Source organism: Calliphora vicina, chromosome 4 (genome assembly GCF_958450345.1).
Source record: "Calliphora vicina chromosome 4, idCalVici1.1, whole genome shotgun sequence".
Lineage (NCBI taxonomy): Eukaryota > Metazoa > Arthropoda > Insecta > Diptera > Calliphoridae > Calliphora > Calliphora vicina.
The window spans coordinates 120,031,644-120,059,486 of record NC_088783.1 but is presented as its reverse complement, the minus strand read 5'-3'; the positions used below and the strand labels follow the sequence as shown (position 1 = coordinate 120,059,486).

The window sequence follows — 27,843 nt, the reverse complement described above, 5'->3', positions numbered from 1 at the left end:
TAAATTAAGCTAAAAAACTCATTAAAATAAAATTTTTCAATTTGTTTTCTCTAGAGCGTATGAGTAATAATAATTAAAAGTTATTTTTTATAAAAATTGCTATAATTTGGCTAAAATTTTGGGAAATACTTCAAATAAACTATATTATATTCACAAGACTTTGAAATTTAATAAATAATAAAGTTTAATATGAAAAAATTTAAATTCTTGAGTTTAGGAGAATTCAAAAAGTTAAAGAAAACAATTTAAAATTTTTATTTTTAAATTATCTGAGAATTTCTGATATTTTTTTTATATTTTATAGAAATTTGTTGTTAACATTGTTAAAAGCTTTAAGGTTTTTTTTGAAAAAATATTAAATTTCTAATAGATTTGTTATTTTTTAAAAAAAATTACTACTAGAGCGTATGAGTAATATTAATTAGGAGTTTTTTTGTATGTTATGCTATAACTTCAATATTTTTTTTTGGAAAAACATGAAACAAATTAAGTTGTATTAACAAGACTTTAATATTTAATAAAAAATAAAGTTTTTAGTTTAAAAGTTGTATATTTCAAATTTAAAGCAAATCAAAATTTTATAAAAAAATTTCAATATTTTAATTTTTAAATTTAAGGTTTTATTTTTAAAAAAAATAAATTTTTTATGCAATATTCTTGTTAACATTGGTAAAACCTTTAAGTTTTTTATAAAAAAATTTAAAAATTTAAATAAAATCTCTAAAATTTTTACATTTTTCGAAAATTTGCCTACTAGAGCGTATGAGTAATATTAATTAGGAGTTATTTTATAAATTAAATCATAACTTGCTTATTTTTTCATGGAAAGAAGTGAAGTAAATGGCGTTTTATTAACAAGACTTTAGGCTTCAATAAATTGTGAAGTTGGTTTAAAAAATATTTTAAATTCTATATATAAAACAATTTGAAAAATAAAAATAATTTTTTTTTTGATTTTATTTTTATAAATAACTAATTTTTATTACTTTTTCTTTGTCTTTTTAGATTTACAAATTTTAAATGAACTTTAGCAGCCAGTACTTTAAAACCAACCAACAAAGGATCTTGATTTAAAGTTACAAACGTTAAAGCCAGCAGCAAAATAATTAAATAAACCAAAACTTTAATATAAAAAAAACACAATTATAAATTTATTGAAAAACCAATATATAATAAATAACAATTAATTAATTTTAAAACATTATTCAAAAAAATATTAGAGCCTAAGAAGTCCAAACAAAATATATATTAAACAAAAACCAAAAATAAAAACAATAAAAAATCACGCCATTTACAACAAAACAATTTAATAATTAACACAAAATTATTAAAACAAACACTCACAGTTAAAAAAAACAGATTTAAATATAAAAAAACACACAAACTCCTTAAAATCTTACAAACAAAAAAAAAATAAAAGAAATTTGCATAAAAAACGAACTAACTCTTGGCCTGAAAATAAAAAGCCAAGAAAAAGACAAGACAAAAACCACAAACTGAGCAAATAAAAAACCCCTTTTTCTAGCAAAAAAGCAAAAGGGGAAGCTACAACCTCAACAACGTCTACAACGACGCTGAAAAACGACAACGGCAGAATCTAGTCAAGTGAAGAAACGACGAAGTGTGAGTGTGATTTTGAAGTGCAACATTTTGTAGCAGGCAGCATAATAAACAGTCTGCATTACAATTTGCTAACGTATACACCACAACACACCTCAAGCAAGCCAACAAGAAAGAGTTTAAAATTGTTGTTTTCTTTCCATTTTAATTTAATTTTTTTAATAATACTTTTCCAAGAAAAACAAATTTCCATAAATTTATTAACAAAAAACAAAAAAAAAAAGATAAATTGCTTTAAAGAAAATCTAATTTTCTCGAGTGTGTACAAATTTTTCCAAAAAATTTTTAATAAAAAATAACAAACAAACATTTAACAAGACTGATATGGTTTGCAAAAAATAATAAAAAAAAGCAAAAGCAAAAGTTTAACTGATTATAAAATTATACAAACAAATACTTGAACATAAAAGAACACAAACAAAAAAAAAAGAAAAAATTTCATAGAAATTATTTTGAAATACGAAGGAATTGTAAGATTTTACAAAAATTTTACAATTCTAGAGAAAGCAAAGCAAAGGTTCCTGTAGACAAGTTTTCAATTTTATTAACCATAAACAAATTCAAACAAATTTCTATTTTAAAAACTCCCGAAACAAAAGTTGAAAAGAGAGCAAAAGTAAGAAAAAGTAACTGTGATGAGTGATTTAGAAAAAATGAATGGTGCCAACGGCACTTTGAATGGCCTGGCTGGGGCTGCTAATGGTCAAGCAACTTCCTTGGCCAATGGCTCGGATCCAACACCCGTGAATGGGGTAGAGGCGCCTGCTAACGCCTCTACTACTGCTGCTGCTGCAGGTGGTGGTGTTGAAAATGGTAATGGTGCTGAGGCTACTGCTGCTGCTGGTGGTGATACTGGTACGGCTGCTACTTTAAAGGCCGTGGAATCGGCTATTTCTTGTTCTTCTATGGCTGGTGATGATGCTGGCACCGATGCCGGTGTCAGCTCTGTACCACCTTCTGAGGCTGGCGGTCGTCCACCATTGGACACTGCCTGTTCTGATGGTGGCGGCCCCTCCAGTTTGGTGGGTGGCATGGTTGGACCACCCAGCCCTTTAACCGGTTGTTATTTGCTTATCATTTTGGGTGAACCGCACTCCGAGGAGCATAAAGATAATATTCTACAACATTTGTTGAAAGGTAAGTGCGCCACATACATATTTATTTAAATTATTTACAAATTGAGAGTTAAAAAAAAAAATCAAATCACTTTGAAGCTATTCTTTGGAACTAGTTCTTATTGAATGTGTTCGGAGCAATCATACATTGTTAGCAGAGAAACAAAAATGTGTATTATACCCTTCACCATGAGTGGCAAGGGTTTATATAAGTTTGTCATTCCGTTTGTAATTTCCAAATTTCTGTCTGTTGAAATCAAATTTCCAAAGCTCCCAAATAACTTACATACATGAATGATACATCAATATATCCGCTATAGTCTAACTTAGATTGCTATTTAAAATCGAGAAAATCGGCCCACAAATGGCTGAGATATAAGCAAAAAACCAAGACTACCTAGAATTTGTACCTCTTTTGTATCTATAGATATATCTGGATTAATAAGTCATTAATATAGACAATATGGATATCTAATGATAGACATTTCTAAGACCTTTCCAACGATGTATATAATGTCATCTTAACTCGTGCCGAAAAATATGTTTTAACCCGTTTTTATTTAAAAAAAAATTTCAACTGCCTTATTCGCTGCGAAGGTTTTGTGAAAATTAGACGACCTCCAGTTTAACATTTAGAAAAATAAATTGAAAATTTAAGACAAAATATTAATTACAAAATATTTAGAAAAAAAAATACAAAACTAATATTAGAAAATTTTGAAAAAAAATTTTTAAAATTTATAAAAAAAAATTTTAAAATTAGATGAAAAATTTGAAAATTTAGAAAAACAATTAAAACTTTGAAATTTAGAAAATTAATTTTGAAACAGAAAAAGTTAGAAAAAAATTTTGGAATAATTTGAAAATTAAAAATTTGAAAATTAGAAGAAAAATTTGAAAATTTAATTTTGAAACAGAAAAAATTAGAAAAAAATTTAAAATTTTGGAATAATTTGAAATTCTGAAAATTAAAAAAAGTAACGAATATTAAATTTTGATTTTAAAAAATTTTTAATTTAGAAAAAAATAAAATCTTTAAAATTTTAAAAATTAGTTAAATTGAAAATCAGAAAAATATTAAAAATTTAAGAACAATAATTAAAAAATTAGAAATGAAAATCAGAAAATTAAAATTCGAAATTTTAAATCTAAAAAAAAATTTAAAAATTAAAATTATGGAAAATTTAGAAAAAAAAATTTTGAAATTTAAAAAAGATTATTTGAAAATTATTAAAAAAATTTAAATTTCGTAATAGTAATTTGAAAATTTAAAACTTTGAAAAAAATTAAATCTTTGAAAATAAAAAATCATTCGAATATTTGAGAAATAAATTTAAAAATTACAAATATGGAAAATTTTGGTATTAAAAAAAAAATGGAAAAAATTAATTTGAAAATTTAATATTTAGAAAAATATAAAATCTTTAAAAATATAAAAAATTTTGAATCTAAAAAATTTAAAATTTTGAAATTTAAAAAAATGGAAACTTTTGAAATTTAAAGTAGTTAATTTGAAAATTAGAAAAAAAAATAAAATTTAATGACAATAATTTGAAAATTTAGAAAAAATAAAAAAATCTAAAATTTTGAAACTAAAAAATTTAAAATTTAGAAAAAAATGATGGAAAATTTTGAAATTTAAAAAAGATTATTTGAAAATTAGTACAAAAATTTAAATTTCGTAATAGTAATTTGAAAATTTAAAACTTTGAAAAAAAAATAAATCTTTGAAAATAAAAAAATCTTAAAATAATTCGAATATTTGTGAAATAAATTTAAAAATTACAAATATGGAAAATTTTGGTATTAAAAAAAATGGAAAAAATTAATTTGAAAATTTAAAATTTAGAAAAAAATAAAATCTTTAAAAATATAAAAAATTTTGAATCTAAAAAATTTAAAAATTTGAAATTAAGAACGGTAATTGGAAAATTTTAAATTTAGAAAAAAATAAAATCTTTAAAAATATAAAAAAATTTAAAAATTTTAAAATTAAAAAAATGGAAACTTTTGAAATTTAAAGTATGTAGTTAATTTGAAAATTAGAAAAAAATTAAAATTTAACAACAATAATTTGAAAATTTAGAAAAAATAAAAAAATCTAAAATTTTGAAACTAAAAATTCAAAATTTAGAAAAAAATTTAATCTTTAAAAATAAATTTTGAAAATATAAAAAATTTTAAATTTTGAATCTAAAAAAAATATGAAAATTAAAAAAATGGAAAATTTTTGAAAAATAATTAAAATTTAATAACATTAATTTGAAAATTTAAAAGTTAGAAAAAAATAAAGTCTTTAAAAATAAATTTTGAAAATAAAAAAAATTTGAATCTAAAAAAATTGGAAAATTTTGAAAAAAAAAAATAAAATTTAATAACATTAATTTGAAAATTTAAAAGTTTGAAAAAAAAAAATTAAATTTTGAAAATAAAATCTAAAATTTTGAATCAAAAAAATTTTAAATTTTAAAAATAAAAAATGCCAACTTTAGAAAAAAAAAATTTAAATTAAAAAAAGTTAATTTGAAATTTAGAAAAAAAATTTAAATTTAATAACAAAATTGTAAATTTAATAAAACAATTTGAGAATGAAATCCTGAAATTGGAATTTAAAAAAATTTAATTTGAAAATCAGAAAAAAATTAAAGTTAATTTGAAAATTTATAAAATAAATTCTGAAATTTAAAAAAAAACTACAATTTTTAAACTAATACAAAAACAAACATTTGTAACATATTTATGAAAATTTAATATAAAAAGTTTTGATATTTTAGTTTTTCTTCAACATTTAAAAACAGATTGAATCATGTCTAGATATTTTTTAATAAAACAAATGAGAAATTTGCATTTGCTGTAGTAATACAATCTTTGGATTTTACAATTTCTGTAGCATACCTTAAGGATTTAAAAATCTTTTTAATTAAAGTTTATTTTACCTTTAAAATCATAGCCAAATATTAGCATATATGTATTATTAAGTACCAGTATTATATAATAATTTTAAAAACAATTTTTATTAGTTGTTGATTACATTTTCCCGCCCCAACGGTTCTTTTTGTTTGTTGTTTGCTGCACACATACAAATGTAGTTCAATGTTACACTCAAAATACCACAAAATATTTAATGCAAAGAGAAAATTATAACTATGACCAATTGCCTAGAGAATTAAAGCAAATATAAAATAAAATAAAATAACATTACTAGCAGAAATTTTTATTAAAAAAAATGAAAAACATATTTTATAAATAACCAACAGTAATAGAAAAATTAAATAAAAAAAAAATCTTTTAGAGTTTCTTGTTGCTGACGACTACACAGCTGTCGAGTGGTAAATAATAATAAAAAAAGCAACCACAATTTAAGCAGCACGCGACATTAATTATTCAAGCGTTAAGTTTTAAGTTTTTTTTTCTATTTTCAAATTGTTTGCTTATTGTAATATTAAATATTTAGGCGTTAAAATAGTGCAGTTTTTTTGGTATGAAATTTTTCTGGCTTTCTTTATGGTGTGTAGATTTGTTTAAAAATGATTCTTAAACAACGATAATTGGACAATAATTGCTTAAAGTATAAACTACATGACATTAACTATAAAACACTGTGAGATATAAGAAAAACATTTTTTTTTTTTAAAAATTTTCTAGTTAAATGTTGGAGTTTTAAAATTATACGGTATTTGTAATTCGTTTTGTTTTACTGTTTTTTTTTAAATTTTTTTAAGTCTTCTTTAAGCAGATTTTTTTTTATATTTTTTCTTGTTTTTTTACCAACAGCCATAATTATTTATTTATTGTTTGCCAGCGGCAAAAAAACGATTTTAATCTAATTGTTTGTTTTTTTTTAAATTTATAATTAAAGTTTTTATCTCTGTCTCTCTGTTGCTAATAGTGATTTGTTATGATTATTTTCTTTCTGTTAGACAATTATAAACTAAATGCAATTAATGTTTTTCAATACAATTTTATTATAAATTTTTTTTTGCCAGAATTAAAAAAAATGTATACAGATTATCTATCATTTAATTGCAATTAAAATCATTGTGTATATCACAGATTTATTAGTATTTAATAGAAAAGTCAATTAAATTAGAAAACTGTTAAAAAATCTTCAATTATTCAAGGCTTCTAAATCAAATATGACAAATTATAGCATACATTTAGGCTGTTTGGTAAATGGAAATTTATTTAGCATACTTCCAGGGGAAATATAGTTTATTCTTAAATTTTTTTTGGAAATTTATTTAACAACGAACATTTTTTAATAATAATTGATAAAAATGGCTAAAAACTCTTTAATTCTTTAATGTTTCTGTTTGATGTAAGAAAAATAGGGCATACATTTAGGCTGTTTGGTAATTTGCTACTTATGTAGTATACTTTTGGTTGCTAACATTTTATTTTGGAAATTTAGTTTTTTGTTAAACTTTTTGAACTCCTATTTATGCTAATTTTCTCTTAACTCAAATGCAAAATTTTCCAAAAAATAAAACTTTTACTTTAATTTTTAAAGATAACATCTCTAGTTAAATCCAAATGATACCAAACCAAAAAAATATCTTCTTAACATGCAAATACTGTAGTAATTAGCTTTTTGTTAAAAAATAAACAAATATTTTTTTTGGGAAAAAAAAATCATGTAAAAAGTTTCATTTCTATACCCAGCCACACAGCTAACTAACATGCAGTTTACGTGTCTAAACACCGTTCGTTGTGCCATTTAATAAACAAATATTTGCTTATATAGAAAATGTTTCGTGTTTAGCCCCAAAAAAACTGTTTTATTTTTCTTTTACAGACATTCACATTCTGTTTTTTTTTTTTAGTTGTTATTTCAAAAAACCATACATAGTACCTACAATTAGAAAGGCAAATGTTGTAGTACCATATCGTATGTTTTTAACCCTAATGCTTCCTTTTTTCTAAACTTTAGGTTTTGGAAAATGTCATGAATTATTTAAAAATACGTGTCTACGGCTTAAAACTGGACACTCGTGCTAAATTGCTGCTGTGTATTAACAAATATTTGTTAATTTGGTCACATATGCTAGGGAGGTCTTGATTATTTAGTGTCTGCCTAAAAGTATGCTACATACAAATAAGAATATTAAAGAGAGGTTAAAGAGCAACAAAACAGGAACAATTTAATATTTTGTCTTTAGATTAAAGAGAATTTTCAATATTTTTTATACAAATAAAAGATTTCCTCATAATTTATAAAAATTGAAAATTCTTAAAAATTTTCTTGTAAAAATTTCATGTTCGAATGTCAAAAAATCTAGGAAAATGCTAAAGAATACACAATTATCGTTAATTTTTACATTGTTTAGTAATATGGAACATTTTGTGATAATTTTTAAAAATTCGAAATTAAGTTCGAATTTTCGAACATGACTCAAAAACTATGTTTTTGTAAACTACGATTAGTGCTTTCTATAAAAATTGCTAGATTTTAAATTTTTCTCCTTAAATTTTATGTTCGAAAAAAAAAAATTCCATGGAACGGTACGGTTTTGTGAAAAATTTAATGTTCGAAATGAAAAAAAACTCTTGAAAATGTTAAAGAGAAAACAAATTTTCAGCATTTTTACAAATTTCCATAATTTTTAGAAATTCGAAATTAAATTCGAATTTTCGAACATGACTCAAAAACTATATTTTTGTAAATTTCGCCACGGCTTTGTAGTGAAAACATAAAATCTTAATTTATTTTGCAAAAATTTCATGTTCGAAAAAAAAATTCCATGAAAATTTCACTTTCAAAAAAATAATTCATGTTCGAATGTCAAAAAAAATCATAAATATTATGTACAACTACAAAATTTTATAATTTTTGTATTGAAGAGTAACAATACAACATTTTGTGATAGCTTGTAGAAATTCGAAATTATGTTTGTAGCTTTTTATAAAATTTTTTTCCAAAAATTTCATGTTCGAATAAAAAAATTCCATGAAATTTCATGTTCGAATATCAAAAAAAATTTCAAAATATTAAAGAACAAACATATTTCCAATATTTTATTATAGAAGAACCATAATGTATCATTTTGTGATAGTTTTTGGAACTTCGAAATTTTGTTCGAATTTTCGAACATGACCAAAAAATCATATTTTGGTAAACTACGCTTGATGCTTAGTACAAAAATGATTAAAACATAAATTTTTCAACAAAAATTTCATGTTCGAATGTAAAAACATCCCTGAAAATATTAAAGAAAAAGCTAATTTTTATAATTTTTCCGTTATACAGGAATTATAAAACATTTTTCAATAATTTTTAGAAATTCGAAATTAATTTTGAATTTTCGAAATTTTTCAAAAATTTTTGTAAAATAAATCAGTTCCTCTTTAAGTTAATAGAAATATTAAATCTCTTCGAATTTACATTATAAAATGTTCACAAATATTTGATTAATTATTCTGTCTTCAATCACTCTATTGTTTAATTTTCCTTTTCTTTTTTCCCTTAAACAAATATTTACCCCTGCAAAAAAGAAAATCTTGTATGTCTTCTTTACCTAACAACACAAAAAAAGCCTCTCTAACAGTTGTACGTTTATAATGCCTAAAAGTAGGCTTTGTATTAAACCTACTTCAACTGGCAAAGCGAGTAAACAAATGAATGAAAAACAACAACGAAGCTCCCCCTTTATAACACATACATACACAAACATAATACTTCATTAATTCATATAATTGCTTATGAATTTATAACAACACAGCTTTTGATGTTCAATGATGACAAACAATGACACAACCACTTGAGTCCTGGCATCAGCAACGACAACGAGCGACAATATTTACCTAAAAGGCAAAAAGTAATCAAAGCTATATTTTGTTTTTATTTTGTGCATGGAACATTTTTGCAACGCCCCTAAAAGTATGTGTTGTATTAAGTGTGCAAATTATTGATTGCTACTGTTGCTGCTGCTGCTACAGTTTTACAGCTGAAACTTATCATCAAGTGATTTCCTGCTGGCAACATGTTTATTTAATGATGTTTCACATTTTGTGTTAAATTATTATGGAAAACATAAATCAATTACCTTGTCAATGATTGTAAAGCATATAGATAGGCGTGTGATCAAAATATTTTGCACTGGCTAATAATATTATAATTAAAAAATAATATTGGCATGCATACATAAATAAATAAATAACTTTTCATACATATTTAATATGTAAATTAAAATGGATTTTGTTTAGCTTGAAAAGTTTTCATTATAACCAATTATGTTTTATAACAACATTTAATTGCAACTGTTATAATTGCAGTTTTTGTAGCCATTTACAAAAATTTTAATTAAAATTTAAGCGAAAAAAAATGTGTTAAAATGCATGTGGTTTAAATGTTGGTTATAGCTATTTAAATATTATAAAATCAATTAAAAATTGCACATCAGTTAATCAATAAAAGGGTGGCATGGCAGGTGTAAAACAAAAATCCAATTAATAGTAAAGCATACTTGTAGGTTAAATGGTGGGTATGAAAATTAATATGAATTGTAAAGGGTTTTATGAAATAATTTATAATAGAGAATTTAAATGGGTAATAAATGCTTAATTAAATGTATAATATTATGAATTAGGGTTAAAGGAAATTCTAAAGTTACTGATGAATATATTTAGAGTTAAAATTAAAGCCTACATTTAGGGTTTCTTTGGAGGATTTTGGATTAAAAAGGTTTTAATGTAGAAAATGTTTCTTTATGAAATTATTTTTATTAAAATGGTGTTTTTTTTTAGAAAAAAAAAATGTTTTTTTTAACAAAAATTATTTAAAATTTTTTTAAGGAAAAATTTTGGAAAAAATATTTTAATATTTTAAAATGTTTAAATTTTTTTTTTATTAAAAATAGATAATTGTTTGATTAGTTTCATTACAAAACATTTTTTTTAAAATTTTCAAAAAAAAATATTTTAAAATTTTCTAAAAAGTTTTGAAAAAAAATATTTTTTTTTTAACAAAAATTATTTAAATTTTTTTTTAAGGGAAAATTTTGGAAAAAATATTTTAATATTTTAAAATGTTTCAATTCTTTTTTATTAAAAATAGATAATTGTTTGATTAGTTTCATTACAAAAAAATTTGTTTAAAATTTTCAAAAACTATTTCTTTAAAATTTTCTAAGTTTTGAAAAAAAAAATATTTTTTTTAATTATTTTGAAGATTCATTTTCATAAAATTTTTGAAATTTTTTTTAGAAAATTTTTGAAATTTTTTTTTTTCAAATTTAAATCTTCCCAAAAGTAAAATTTAAATATTTGAAAATGTTTTAAGGTAAAAATAGATTTTATCATACATTTAAAAAAATAAAAAATTGAGACATGAAAAGTTTATTTTTAAATTATTTGATTTTATTTTTTAAAAAATTTTAAATTCCTTTTTTTCAAAATTTATTTTGAAGAAAAATCTTCTTAAAGGTTAAAAATTTAAGATATTTTAACTGTTACTTGTTTAAATAGAAATATTTGAAGATGTTTTGTAGTAAACAAATAATGTTAACAAACATTTTTTAAGAAAATAAATTTTGAAAAAATTTTCAAAATTTTTTTAGAAAAAAAATTTTCTTAAAAAAAAAATTTTCTATTTTTTTTAAATTTAAATCAAAAATTTTAAATATTTTAACTCTTACTTATTTAATTTGTAAGATTTTAAGTTGTTTTGCGTTAAAACATAAAAACTATTGCCTACTTTTAGGTGCTCATTTCAATAGTATTGTGTTATTTGCTTTAAGGCTGTTTTAAAAGGGTTTCAATTTTCAAAATTTGTTTTTATTAACATGTTGTCCCTTATACATAAAATATTTACATATCAATAATCATCAAATAAAAAAAATATTTTTTTTAACTTAAAAAAAAAAATTCCAAAAAAATTTTTACATTTTTTTTATATTTTTTAACAAAAATCTCCTTTAGTTTTCAAATTTAAAATATTTTAACTTTTACTTGCTTAATTTGTAAGATTTTTAGTTGTTTTATATTAAATCACAAAATCTATTGCCTTCTTTTAGGTGCTCAATTCAATAGTATTGTATTATTAGCTTTAAGGCTGTTTTAAAACGGGTTTCAATTTTCACAATTTGTTTTTATTAACATGTCATCCCTTTTACATAAAATATTTACATATCAATAATCAAGTAAAAAAAAAAAATTTTTTAATTTTTAAAAAAAGAAAATTTCAAAAAAAATTCTAAATTTTTTTTATTTTTTTTTTAACAAAAATCTCCTTTAGTGTTTAAATTTAAAATATTTGAATTTTTACTTGCTTAATTTGTAAGATTTTAAATTGTTTCCTATTAAATCACAAAAACTATTGCCTACTTTTAGGTGCCCATTTCAATAGTATTGTATTATTAGCTTTAAGGATGTTTTAAAACGGGTTTCAATTTTCACTATTTGTTTTTATTAACATGTCGTCCCTATGCATAAAATATTTACATTCAATAATCATCAATTAAAAAAATATTTTTTTTTAATTTTTAAAAAAAGAAAATTTCAAAAAAAAATTTTAATTTTTTTTTTTAACAAAAATCTCCTTTAGTGTTTAAATTTAAAATATTTTAACTTTTACTTGCTTAATTTGTACGATTTTAAGTATTTTTGCGTTAAAACATAAAAACTACTGCCTACTTTTAGGTGCTCAATTCAATAGAATTGTATTATTAGCTTTAAGGCTGTTTTAAAACGGGTTTAAATTTTCACAATTTGTTTTTATTAACATGTAGTCCCTTTTTCATTAAATATTTACATATCAATAATCATTAAGTAGCTAATTTAATCAAACAAAGTACATTGTTAATTGAACAATTGCTAAATAGTTTTGCTGAAATTAAATAAACATTAACATGGCAACAATGGCCAGGGAAAAATAAACTAAAAGCAAACAAATTATTAGAACAAAAAAAAAAACGCATAAAATAGTTAACATTGTAATAAAGGCACGTACACAGCAGAAAAACACGCATAGTGTGAACGTGACTGGAAATGTAAGCAAATAAAAAATAATAATAAATTAAATAAACAAGTAATTTTGCAAAACAAGGGTAGAAGAAATTTAATATTTTTAAAAAAAAAAAAATATTCTATAAAACTTTTAAAATATTTCAAATTGTTTCATTTAGTAAAACCCACCAAAATTTAAACACCCAGGGTGCGTTAAGCAAATTTCATATGAAATTAGCCCTACCAACAACAAAAAACACACTTACTTATACTCTCCCTCTTTGTGGAGAAAAAATTAAAGTAAACAAAACTGTAAAAATTACACACACTCGAAATTGTTTACAAAAACACACACCCACGCACACTTATAAAGAAACCAGTTTTACTCAGTTTGTTGGGGACAAACTGACCACTACTACACACACACACATAAACTCTCTCATTAATAAGGTAGCTTAGAAGGCAAGTGAGAACAGGGTTTTACTGTTACTCACCCACCCATTTTAGTACTCTCAGACTGTGTGGCGAGTTGGTTTTGTTTTTTTTTGTTGTGGTTTTTCTATAAAGAAGAGGGTAACTAAAAGTTTATGTAGGGAAATATATACTTTGTTTGAAATGTAACTGTATAGTTTAAATTTAAACTTAGTTTAAGGGTTTGTGGGATAAATATGAGTTTAGGTAGGGGTGTGTGTAAAATTTTCTCATAAATTATGTTTTCTTGGTATATTTTTTTGAGGTTAATTAAGTGTAATTAGATATTTTTGTTTTATTAAGGTGTTTTAATGAATATGGTTTAAAATTTCCATTATTTTTAGAGGTTAAAAAAAATTAATACGAAAATGCGTAAAATGTTTAAGTATATTTAAACAAATTAGCAGTTTCCTTGCTAGACAAAAGCTAATTAATAACAAATATCCGTTTGAGAACATGATTTCTAAGGAAATTTATAAAAAAAAACATAAAATTTCAAGGGAAAATAAAAAATTAAAAGCAGAATATATAAGGATACATAAAGATTTAGAAGAAAATTTAATTTTTATTTAAAGAATTTAAAAAGTTCTTTAAATTTTTATTCAAAATTGATTTTGATATAAACATCAACTCAATTTGCAAATAAGCTTGTTTAATTTTACCAAGTACTTATTTCCCTTAGTAAAGGTTACCCCATTTTTCCATTTAATTACACCATTTTGAAAATACATGTTTAAAAGAACAATATAGTGTTAAATTAAAACTAAATTCTATGTATTTTGTTAAATAACTAACACTTTTTCTTTATGTTTGTTTTTTTTTCTGACGTCCATTTGATACAAATTTTAAATTGGATTATTTGTTTATTAGATTTTTAATACGATTTTGCAATTTGTTTGTAGTTTGTTTTATGCTTTAACTAATGCTTCTCTCTCGTTCATTTTGTCATTCATTTCCGGTAGCTGACTTTTAGGTTTTGTGGGTGTTTTTTCTTCAATCTTCTAAAAAAAAAACAAATTTATTGATTGGGTTTTTTTTAAGTATTTTATCAAAAAAAAAAAAACATAGAACAAGGAAAAAGGGGGGAAATACATTGGAAATAAGAAATTTCCTTAAATAAAGCTGTAACAATTATAACAAAAATTCCACATTTTTTAAATTTCAAAAATTTCTTTGAAATTTTAAATAAAACTGTAACAATTATTATAAAAATAGCATTTTTTTAATTACTTCTACGAAATTATATAAAAGTTTTTATTTTGTTTAGTTCCATTTTATCACAAAACGGACATTATAAACCTGAAAACTGTGTTTTTGACACCTTTTAACATAAACAAGTTTAAACTAACTTTTTTCTCAATGTTTATAAAACAAAACTATATTTTTTAGCAAAAGAAACAAGTGTTTTTGACACTGCTTTTTAACTACTTGTTTGTATTTTTAATAAACTTTAGGGGTTTTCTCCAAATTTTAAAGCATACTCTTAGGCGATGTGTGGAAACATAAAGAAAATGTCAACCCAGCATGTTTTAAATGCCATATATATAAATATTATAGCTAAAAGTAAATACAGCATTTAGAATTTTGTGGTTTCTTTAATAAAATACAATAAAATTTTTAAAAAATTTAAAAAATTTTCTTTGTTAAATAAAATTAATTTTAAAAATAAATTTGATTTTAAAACCGCTTAGAAAGACCTTAATTTTTGCTTAAACTAATAAAAGTCATTCTGTTAAAAAAAAATATTTGCCCAAAATTATGCAATATTTTTTAAATTTATTAAATTTTAGAAAAATTATGTAGTACATAGGCTTCAAATTAGAACATATTCAGAAATTTAAAAGAAATATGAATAAAATGCATCATATTTGTAAAAATAAAATGTTTACCTAAAAGTAAGCAACACTTTTTTAAATTAAAATCAAATCTAAAATAATTTTTGAATTAAAAAAAATTTAATTTTTTCGGAAAAATTAGCCTTCAAATAAAAAATATTAGAAAAATATGCCCATAAATATGCAACACTTTTTGAAAATTTAAACAAATAGACCATATTTATACATTTAGAAGAAATATGAAAGAATTTTCAAGCAAAATAGTAAAAATAAAATTTTTACCTAAAACTAGGCAACACTTTTTTTTATAAAAAATCAATTCTAAAACAAGACTAAATTTTTTTGAATTAAAAATTTAACATATTTATAAATTTAAAAGAAATATAAACAAAATTCATCATATATTTCAAAATAAAATATTTTCCTAAAACTAGGCAACACTTTTTTTAAATAAAAAAACAATTCTAAAACAAGACTAAATTTTTTGGAATTAAAAATAATGAAAATTTTTTTGAATTTAAAACAATTTAGAAAAATTTGCCTATAAATATGCAACACTTTTTGAAAATTTCAACAAATTAGCTTCAAAATAGAACATATTTATAGATTTAAAAGAAATATAAACAAAATTCATCATATATTTCAAAATAAAATGTTTTCCTAAAACTAGGCAACACTTTTTTTAAATAAAAAAACTATTCTAAAACAAGACAAAATTTCTTGGAATTAAAAAAAATGAAACTTTTTTTGAATTTAAAAAAATTTAGAATAATTTGCCTATAAATATGCAACACTTCTTGAAAAATTTCAACAAATTAGCTTCAAATAGAACATATTTATACATTTAAAAGAAATATGAAAACATTATCACGCAAAAAAGTAAAAAAAAAAATTTGACCTAAAACTAGGCAAAATTTTTTTTACATTAAAAGCAATTATAACAAAACAAAATTTTTTCGAATTAAAAATTATGAAGCTTATGAAATAAAAAAAAAATTGCCCATAAATATGCAACATTTTTTTAAAATTTAAACTAGTTATCTTTCAAATAGGCCAATTTATACATTTAAAAGAAATATGAAAACATTTTCAGGCAAAAAAGTAATAATAAAAATTTTACCTAAAACTAGGCAACACTTTTTTTTTAATTAAAAACAATTATAAAAGAAAACAAAACTTTTTGCAATTAAATTTTATGAAATTTTTTTAGGAAATAAAAAAAAATAAAAATGAGCCCTTAAATATGCAACACTTTTTGAAGATTTAAATAAATTAGCTTCAAAATACAACATATGAAAATTTGCCTTTAAATATGCAACACTTTTTGAAAATTTAAATAAATTAGCTTCAAAATACAACATATATGAAAACCTTTTCACACAAAACAGTAAAAATAAAAAAATACCTAAAAATAGGCAACACTTTTTAAAATTAAAATATTTTTGCAAAATAAAATATTATGAAAAATGTTTGGAATTAATTTTTTTTTAGAACAATTTATTTTTGTAAAAATTACCTAAAACCATGCTTTACTTTTTCTTTAAATATAAATCTTCAATTCCATTTAAAATTTATACAGTTTCTTTGCCATATCTTATTCATTAAAATGTATTTAAGTTAAAATTAAAGCCAACCCCAATTGTTTTCATATCTTCTTGGTTCTTTGCCACTTCCTTGTTCTCCACATCTTGCTGGTCATTTTGCCTTCAATCGTTATACACACAAATACATTGAAGAAAACAACCATAAAATGTAGTATGTATGCAAATATATAAATGTTGTGCGGAAACAGGAAATAAACTTCGCTTGTTTCTGTAACTACATAATACTGCAGCAATTGCAGTATTTTTTTGTTTTTTTGTACTTTTCGGTATTTTACAAGTTTTATTACAAATATTCTCTGACTCATTGTTGTGTGTGCTTGTGTACGAGTTAGTGTGTTAATGCTGTTTTTATATACAAGACAATAAGACATGCCATGTCATGCTGTCGTTGTACTTTATACACCCTATAAACAGTTGAGTTAAGTTTTTTATTTTCTTTTATTTTTTTTTGCCATAAAACAACTGGGTATTACAGCATTATAAAAACGTTAGCTATTATTTTTGTTCGTTGAAATAAACAATTGTGTTTAGGTCAGAGGTCATTGAATGTAATGTTGTTAAGATGTAAGTTAAGCAATTGCTATAGAATTGTAAATTTTAAGCTACAAATGTTGTGTTAATACAGACAGATATATTGTAGAAAGAACTTAAAACAATAATGTGGGTTTTATTATTAAGAATTTGGGTTGGCAAAGGAAAAGTAATGTATAAGTTATGAGAAACAAAGAAATTTGTTTAAATAGGAAAATAGTCAGGAACTTGTTTTAAGTTTGTATAGAATTTGGGTGAAATATAAAATTTAATGGTTCTAAAGTAGATAGAATTGGTTTAAAATTGTATTTTTAGCCATAATTAGTCATATTATTGAAACCAAATATTTTGCCTAAAAATAGGCAACATTTTTTTGAAATATTTTTTTTCCCAAAAATATCCAATATTTGTTAAAATCTTTAAAATTCTTTTAAAATCAATGAAAATTTAAATAAACAAGATTTTTTTATACAAATTTTAACTAAAAAATTAGTAAAATTTGGGGGAAAAAATAAAAAAAAATATTTTTGAATTTTGTGAGTCTGCTTTTAAAAATATGTAAAATTTGTTCAACAATAAAAATTTGTTTGAAAAAAGCAAATAATTAAAAAAAATTCCCTTTAAAATAGGCAACACTATTAAAAAAATAAAATAAATGTGCCCAAAAATATGCAACATTTCTTAATTGCATTTCAAAATCATTAATAATCTATTTTGGAATAAATCTAAAAAAACGCCTGAAAATAGGCAACACTTTTTGAAATAAAATATTTTATTAAGAACAAAAATAAAAAATTATATACATATGTATGCATAGTATTTAAGAATATAAACAAATTTCTAGATGTCGCCTTCAAATAGGCAACACTATAAAAAATAAAAATATATGCGTCCATAAATATGCAACATTTTCTAATTGCCTTTTAAAATCAATTATTAAATTTAAGCAAATTTGGCCATTATAGGCAATATTTTTTTAAATAAAATAATTGCCCGTAAATATGCAACATTTTTAGCTGGTTTTTAAATCAATCAATAAGTTTTTGGAATAAATTTAAATAAATTCATACAAAATAGGCAATATTTTGAAAAATCAAATATTAGCCTAAAAATATGCAACAGTTTTTATTTTTTTTAAAATCAATTATAAATTTTATTTGTAATAATTCCAGTTTTAATACTTTCTAAAAGATATTTAAAGAATTATTTTTATTTTAAAAAAGTATTGCATACTTTTGGGGTTAATTATTTAACTTTTAAATATGTTGCCTAGTTTGAGGCAGTTTTTTACATTTTTGTTGTATTTCAAACCCAATATCTGTGTTTTTGGAAAGTATTTTATTATAAATAAGGTTAATTATTTTAAACTTTACACAATTCTACATTCTACAATTTAATACAACTTTCATTTTGTATCCTGCTCATTATAACAAAAGCCACCTTTTTTCTGTTTATTTCTTTTTAGTTTATAAATAATATACTTTCTGACATTTTAGCAGCCATTGTTTGGGGCTACAGTTGTTAAATGTGACAAACATTGTAACATGACATAAACCTTAAAAATAACAAAAATAATATAAAAAAAAACAAGCAAGCACCTGCTGTTCTAGACAACACCTCATGATAAAACAAGGATACAAAAACACAAAAACTAGTAATAAAATAAAGAAAAAATATTAAACAAAAATTTAACCTGTGGTTAAATTAAATAAAAAATTTAACATCTGCTGCAATAAATTACCTAACAAATCTGTTTATTAACCTAACTGTAGTAATCCATCAAAAAAATTTTGACAAAATTGTGTTAAACATTAACTAATATACAAGCTACTACATTTATTATTATCATTAATGTTTTAGTTCACTTAACTGTAAAAAAAATTGTTCTGCAATGATAAATTGCTATTTAGAATTTTGTTTTAACCCATGACTACAAATTTTGTAGCCTACTTTTAGGCTTGTCTTTTTTTTGGCTTGAAAATTAAATACCCTATTACTGTTGAGTCTTTTTTGTAAGGTATTTTCTTTGTTTTAGATTATTTTTTTTTATAATAAAAAGAAAATAAAAAGTCATTATAGTATCTCAAGGTTGTATTAATTGTATTGTAGTGCAGAGAGAATTTGTAAGGCAAGAGATAATCGATATTAAAACAAAAAAATACTAAAAAAAAACCATAGCAAAAAGCAAATTAAAACAACTACAATGTAAGGAATTTCTTTTAGACAAAAATTCTTATTTAATTTAATTGACAGGAGAATTTTGTAAAAGACATTTTTGTTAAAAGACACAAAAAAAGTTATTTATATAACAAAAATATAAAAATTGGAAAAAAAATTTTTTTCATAAAATTTGAATTTCCCCCCAGAACCATGCTATATTTTTTTTTTATATTTTGGAAAAATTCTATTAAATTTTTATATTAAAATTTGCCATAAACTTTTATTTTGTGCTGCATTTACTTGGTTGTTACAACATCATTTAACTTTTATGATTACAAAACAATACCTTTTTCATGTTTGCCTAAAAGCAGGCTATAAATAATAAATGATTGGAAAAAAGGTAAAACATAAATATAGAATATTATTAGAAATAAATACTATAAAGAATATAAATATAACTTGCTAATAAAATAAGTTTGTCTTTCTATTTTGTTTTTTACAAAATATGGTTATTAAATTATTAATGTCTACAAAATTTTGCTAATTTCTCACATTATTTATTTATATTTATACCTAAATGTGGGCTATGATTTTTTCCAGCTAAAATTATTAACTTGTGTTGTAGAAAGTTGTTGTCGTACATGTTTTTGCTTGATATTTGGGTATTAACAAGTAACTAATTCCCTTATTAAATGTTTAACGGGAATTATTTCTTTAATTTCAATTTCATAGACAAACAATTTTGCATATTTTTTAATTAACAAATTTTTCTTTAAATGAAACATTTATTCCAACAAATTTTTTATATAAATTGACCAAAAAAAACATTTTTGATAAAATTTTAATATTCACCTAAAAGTATGCTTTATTTTTAACATTATTGTACAATAATAATTTGAAAAAATACATTCTATAAGTTTGTTTTTGAGCAGCTCCAATCAGTTCAGGTTCTAGTTCAGTTCAGTTCTAGTTCAGGTTCTAGTTCAGTTCTAGTTCAGTTCTAGTTCAGTTCTAGTTCAGTTCTAGTTCAGTTCTAGTTCAGTTCTAGTTCAGTTCTAGTTCAGGTCTAGTTCAGTTCTAGTTCAGTTCTAGTTCAGTTCTAGTTCAGTTCTAGTTCAGTTCTAGTTCAGTTCTAGTTCAGTTCTAGTTCAGTTCTAGTTCAGTTCTAGTTCAGTTCTAGTTCAGTTCTAGTTCAGTTCTAGTTCAGTTCTAGTTCAGTTCTAGTTCAGTTCTAGTTCAGTTCTAGTTCAGTTCTAGTTCAGATTCTAGTTCGGACGCTAGTTCAGGTTCTAGTTCAGGTTCTAGTTCAGTTCTAGTTCTGATTCTAGTTCAGGTTCTAGTTCTACTTCAGGTTCTAGTTCAGTTCTAGTTCAGTTCTAGTTCAGTTCTAGTTCAGTTCTAGTTCAGTTCTAGTTCAGTTCTAGTTCAGTTCTAGTTCAGTTCTAGTTCAGTTCTAGTTCAGTTCTAGTTCAGTTCTAGTTCAGTTCTAGTTCAGTTCTAGTTCAGTTCTAGTTCAGTTCTAGTTCAGTTCTAGTTCAGTTCTAGTTCAGTTCTAGTTCAGTTCTAGTTCAGTTCTAGTTCAGTTCTAGTTCAGTTCTAGTTCAGTTCTAGTTCAGGTTCTAGTTCAGATTCTAGTTCAGATTCTAGTTCAGGTTCTAGTTCAGTTCTAGTTCAGTTCTAGTTCAGTTCTAGTTCAGTTCTAGTTCAGTTCTAGTTCAGTTCTAGTTCAGTTCTAGTTCAGTTCTAGTTCAGTTCTAGTTCAGTTCTAGTTCAGTTCTAGTTCAGTTCTAGTTCAGTTCTAGTTCAGTTCTAGTTCAGTTCTAGTTCAGTTCTAGTTCAGTTCTAGTTCAGTTCTAGTTCAGGTTCTAGTTCAGATTCTAGTTCAGATTCTAGTTCAGGTTCTAGTTCAGTTCTAGTTCAGTTCTAGTTCAGTTCTAGTTCAGTTCTAGTTCAGGTTCTAGTTCAGATTCTAGTTCTGATTCCAGTTCAAGTTCAGTTCTAGTTCGTTTCTAGTTCAGTTCTAATACTTTGAATTGTTATTTCTACTTCAGTTTTAAATCACTTCTAGTTCACTTTAAGTTCATTCCAAATTCCCTAAACATTTTCTCATATTTTATGCCAACTTATTTCAGTTACATTTTGGGTGTGTTGTTTCGTAAAATAGCTGTTTTATGAAACCACTTATTTCACTTTTCAATATTATTTCATTTAATTTTTTTGTTGCTGATGCCATTACTTCATTTTACATTTTTAACCCAATTTCCAAAGTAAGTGAAACTGTTTTTTTGTAACCTTTGCGTGTATTAACAGCATTTGCTGTAATAAATTTCTATTACACCTTTAAGTAGAGACAGACACAGAGAGAGAGAGAGCGAAAAAAAATGAAGACAAAATTAAATTGCAAAAATAAATTAAAATTAATGAATAGATTTTATTTTTCCCTCCCAGTCAGTCACTATTTCACACAAGTACGAGTAAGAAGATGTACATGAGTTTGTAAAAGGTTTGATGTTTAGTTATATAATGATAACAAATCATTAAGATGACATGAACATGTCATGTCAAGTTGTGTCTTGTTGAGGCAGGCAGACATTCATTCTTAGGCAAAGATGACTTTACGGAAAATGTTACAATAATAATGTATGAAATTTGAGATTGTAGCTAAACTGATTTAGACATTTTCCTAAGTAAGCATTATAACAATTTGCTTTTTATAACTATAACTTTTCTTAATACTAAACTGTTTTTATTAGCCTTAGCTTTAATATTGATATTGAGAAAAACAAAACGTTGCCATATTTATCCTTTGTTAAAAGGTTTTTTTATACAGATTATGAACAAAATAACAAGATAAATATTTATCTGATTTCAATAAAAATTGTTTGCCATAAACATGTAACAAGATAACATAAAATAATCCCACGATAGCAACAGTGAAGCTTCAAAGAAAACGAAAACTAAGCAAAATTTCAAAACTCAGCTAACAAGTATTTAGGAGAAATAAAAAGAGGTTTGAGAAAAACAATTTATTAAAGGTTTCACTGTAATAAATAATTTAATATATAAGCACCACAGCAAAAAAAAAAATTAAAAATAAAATCTGAAACGTTTGTGTGGTTGGCTTAGAATATTGTTGTTTTGTTGCCAAAAAATCCATATAAATATTTTCCATTGAGCTCCTAAAATTATGCTATAAAAATGATATTGTTGATAATGTTTCTGCAAACAACAAAAAAATAAAAATTACATGAAATCGTAAACCGTTTTTTTTGTTTGTTTGCTTTGATTATACAATATATTTTTATAAGCTTTTTATTTAATGAAAAGCTGTAATGTTGGTTATTTGTTGCTGTTTTTCTGCCGGCAGCCTGGGATTATGTGGTTGTAATTTTTTTTAATATTTTATAAATAAATTAAAGTATACTTTTAGGTTTATTATATAGAGAATATTGTTAATGTAATAAAAAACTGCAGTAGCAACACAAACAAATGAAGCAATTATAGAGAAATTGAATTATTTAAAGAATAAACAAAATATAACAAATCATAGGCTATTAATACAAATTTAATTGATGAAAAGCTGAAATAAACTCTACAATTGTTTAAAAATTTTCAGATTTTATAAGAAATTTTGGTGTAATCGCTTAGATCTTAACAAAAACAAGTTGATTTGGAGAACTTTTGTAAATATAGTATGTTTTTTGTTATTACAGCCAAAATCTGTAGCCTACATTTAGGCTGGAAATAAATTTTTTCGGCAAAAAATTAAAAATTTATCACATATTTCAAGTTAAACATATTTTATTCAGTTATCTGCCCATTTTAACTACATTTTATTTAGCAATGTTTAAATTCAATTAGGTTTTAAACCAGCCATTAAATATTCAATGTGCTAATGTCGAAGTCAACACAAATAAACTAAGCACAAAAAAGTACATAAACTAAAAAGTCAACAGTCAAACTAATTAGATAGAAGCCTGCTGAGTAAATAGTCGAGCAGTAACAAAGAAAATAAAAAATAGAAATAGAAAGAAATACAAGGCAAACAAAAAAAAAACACTTCATTTACACACGCAGATCAATAAAAACTAACCTCCAACATACAACTGCTACCCTTTGGAATTGCTTTACAAGAAAACCAACTCTGCTGTAAAGCATAGATAAACAAATTGCTGAAAAGTACGTGGTTTAAATGCTTATTAGATATTAAGAGGATTAATACTCTTTCAGCACTCAAACCAATGCCATACATTGGCTAACACTTGCACCACAAAACTCAGTATTAAAGTATTAGAAGACAGACAGTTAGCAATATTAAAGCTTAAGGCTGGGATTTTTTTTTTACTTTAATAATAAAATAACGAAAAATATTGCAGCATAACTTTTAACTTGCTTTAGTTAGTTAGTTATAAACTCTCAAAAATACATAAATTAAAACGGCTTATATAGAAAATTTAATTGCTTTAGCAGACTAACAAGGCGAAAAGACTGAGTAGAGGCCAAGTTTTTCTTAAAAAGTAAATATTTCTTAGGATTACTTAAGCATAATCGTAGTTAATTATAAAATATGTATAAATAAATAAACAAGCAAAGCATAAACAAAATTTAACAAAAAATATTAATGAGAAAAAAGTAATTGCAAAATATTTTAATAAAAAATTAGCTCATGAATTATTGAAAAGCAAGAATTTTAATTAACATTAAAGTTTAAGAAAATAAACCATGGAAAACAACAGAAAAAAGGCTTCAACAAAAATAATATAGTATAATTTTAGAGTTTCTGTATTTAAAATATGAAAATTCTAACAAAATTTTATGATTTTATTAAAAAAAACCTTAAAAATCGTATAATTTTGAAATTTTTTTCAAACGCCTAAAAGTATGCTTTACTTTTTAAATTTGGTTTTATATGGAAAAGGATACAATATTTTAAATTTTAAACACTACATTAGCATTAGAAGCACAAAAACTTTATTTTTCTTTTAAAAAAAATTATAAAATTCATACAGAAATACAGAACAACCGGCATTTTAAAAAAATAAAGTATACTTTTAGGGTTTTAAAAAATTTTATATATAAAATTGTTTACAAAAATTAATCACCTAAACAATATAATACTAAAATCCAATAATTGTGAAATTTTTCTCTAACGCCTAAAAGTATGCTTTACTTTTTAAACTTTTAATTAGTTGGACAATATAATAAAATTTCAAATTTTAAAAACTACATTAGCATTAGTAACACACAAGATTTAAGATTTTGCCATAAAATTGCAAAAATTTACAGCGAAATACTAGGAAATCTATAGTTTAAAAATTATAGTATACTTTTAAGCATTTTAAAAATTTAAAAAAATGAATTTTTAAAAAATTTTATGATTTTTTGAACATAATGTCAAATGATTATAATTTTGAAAATATTCTCTAGTGCCTAAAAGTATGCTTTATTTTTTAAATTTGCTTTTATTTGGAAAATATAATAAAATTTCAAATCTTAAATACTACATTAGCATTAGCTGCACACAAGATTTAAGAACTTTTCATAAAATTGCAAAAATTTACAGTGAATACTGATTAATCTATAGTTTAAAAACTATAGCATACATTTAGGGTTTTCCAAAAATTTTAATTAATTAAAATAAATAAAATGTAATGATTTAGTGAGCCTAATATCTAAAACTTGCAATTTTGAAAATTTTCTCTAGCGCCTAAAAGTATGCTTTATTTTTTAAATATCCTTTTATTTGGAAAATATAATCAAATTTGAATTTTTTAGCACGACATTAGCATTAGTAACACACAATATTTAAGATTTTGTGATAAAATTGTAAAAATTTACAGTGAAATACTGGGAAATCTATAGCTTAAAAACTGTAGTATACATTTAGGCTTTTGGAAAAAATTAAATAAATTTATTTTAAACAAAATTTAATGAGTTAATGGATACAAATGTGAAATGATCACAATTTTGAAAATATTCTTTAGCGCCTAAAAGCATGCTTTAGTTTTTAAATTGGCATTTATTATGGAATTGTATAAGCAACTAAAATTTTAACTACAGGTTTAGCTTAAATAAGAGTATAACTGTTAAATTTTGCCATTAAAAGTAAATAAATATGTTACATTCAGTATAAGTTCATAAAATGGGGCATACTTTTAGGCACTTTTTTCATATATTTGAATTTTGAACAAAAATTATGTTTTTAGATGTTTGAAAGTTAAAAAGTAATAATTTTAAAATTTCTCTTAAAAGCCTTAAAGTATGCTTTAGTTTTTAAACTTTAATTTAATTGAAAATTATAATAAATTTTTAAATTTTAAAAGTGCCATTAACAAGATAATATATTAATCTTGATAAATTAGTAATAAAAACAGTTTCCAGAAAAATCCAAGTTTAAAAAGTATAGCATAATTTTAGGCGTATAATTTTTTTTTAAATAATTTGTATTTTCCTTTAAATTCAAGCAATTTATTTCAAATAACAATTAAAAATTCATTAATTTTAAAGAACATTTGATTTAATCAACATAAATAGTTACTTTAGCGCCTTAAAGTCTGTTTTATATTTATTTTATGTAGCATTTATGGCACAATTTTGATTTATTTATTTCTTTAAGCATATTTGACCATATATTTCCACTTCTATCTCTATATTTTATAACCCTCTTAGATAAATTTTATCTCTTTGTGTGGTTTTTTATATGCTCATTTACATTTATATGTATTTCAACAGAATTTTTATGCATGTTCATGCATGCAATATAGTTTATGGTCACAGGGCAACAAAAGCAACAACAAAATGAAAGAAATATGTTGAAATATTTTATATTTATTTGAGTGTACTCAGATACAGTTTAACTGTAACTGTTGGAAGTTTATGGTTGTTTATGGGTAGCAGCCATTTTTTTGTGAAAATATAGTTAAACACGTAGCAAAAATGCGAGGGTGGCTGAACTCCAACAGCAACAAAAAACTGCTACTAACAGGAAACAAACGAAATTCCTTATGATTTATAAAACTAGCCTCCTATTTTTAGCTTCACTAACTCATTTACAAAACTCTTAGTTTGCGTGCGTAGTCCTTATACCGTGCCCTATTGCCTTTATATACATATTTATTTATATAAAAAATGTATGTACTACACATAAATTGTATAAAGTTTTAATTCAATTTCGCTACAGTTTTTATTTTAGTAAAAAGACACTGTGAAAACGGGGTTGGTATACAGACCTCCAGATCCATAAAATACATACATATGTTGTAATTTTGTTTAAGAGGATTGCCTCTCTCTTTCTCTGAAACCTTTCACACATAAATAGCAATAGCAGCTAAAGCTATTAACTCAATTAAATTGCTAGATTGTTGTGCTAAAACTGAATGTGAGAAAGCAAATTATTACTGCAAATATCAGCAGTAACAAATATAGCTAGCAACGAAAACAGCAGGACTAAACAGGAAAAAGCGTAATAAATTATTTGATGTACAGAACTGCAGTGTTTAAGGAAATAAAACAGGATTAAAATTTTAATTAATGGAAAGGAACAGACACGCCTTTTTTTAAAGCACAACTGCACAACATTTCAATACAATTAGGTAAATATTTAAAAAATATTGCCTACTTTTAGGCACTCATGATTAACAATTGTTTTCATACTTAAATTTTGTTTATAATAAAATGTTGTTAAACTTTATAAAAATTTGTCCCCCCCAAATCTTTTGATAACATTCATCTTTATACAAAATTGTCAGTTATTACACTGGGGATAGTATTTTGAAAAGATTTCTTTATTCTTTATAGAAATTACAAGTTTTTTTGTAGCCTAGTTGAAGATGTTTCAAACACACTTTGCAAGTGCTAAAGACTTAAACTTCAGTTGGCTAAAACTCAAGAGGTTTGTAAGTTTAATAAAGGCTTTGTAGAATTAATGTAGCATATTTTCAAGGGGGTTCTAAAACAAAAATAAGAAAATGAAATAAAATAAAATGTTTAAAGATGTAAAACTAAATCTAAAAGATGAAATGTAAAAATATTTAAACACTTTCTTCAATTTAACATTAAAAATTAATTAATTTAACAAAATTATAAAATAGTTTTAGGAATTTCCCATTAAAAATATAAAGCATACTTTTAGGCAAATAAAATAATTCTAAATTACTTGTTGAATTCTAAGCAATTTTTAAAATTTCGCCTAATTTTGGTGTTTTATGTCAATTTAAAGAAAAAAATTTAAAAAACTAAAGCATACTTTTAGGCAAAATCTAAAATTCAAAATTTCATGTTAAATATTAAGAAAACTTTCGAAATTTTGCTAAATTTTAAAATTTCTTTTATTTTAAAGGAATTTGTTGTATAAAATTTAAAGCATACTTTTAGGAAAATTCTAAAATTCGTAATTTCTTGATAAATTCTAAGAAAATTTGGGAAATATTGGTAAATTTTAAAAGTTCTTTTATTTTAAAGAAATTTGTTATTAAAAAATTTAAAGCATACTTTTAGGCAAAATCTAAAATTCTAAATTTCATGTTAAATTTTAATGAAATATAAGAAAATTAGCAACTTGTTTTA

At 22.9% G+C, this 27,843-nt stretch overlaps 1 protein-coding gene across 1 annotated transcript in view; it reads left to right on the top strand.

Annotated features, from left to right (window-relative positions):
• The first annotated feature begins 2,216 nt into the window (after positions 1 to 2,216).
• Positions 2,217 to 27,843, top strand: part of LOC135958749 (microtubule-associated protein futsch) — a 102,752-nt gene continuing 77,125 nt past the window's right edge. Inside the window, exon 1 of the mRNA XM_065509643.1 lies at positions 2,217 to 2,757. Within this exon, the coding sequence (XP_065365715.1) occupies positions 2,274 to 2,757 (484 nt within the window). The 5' untranslated portion in view covers positions 2,217 to 2,273. The remainder of the gene's footprint in view (positions 2,758 to 27,843) is intronic.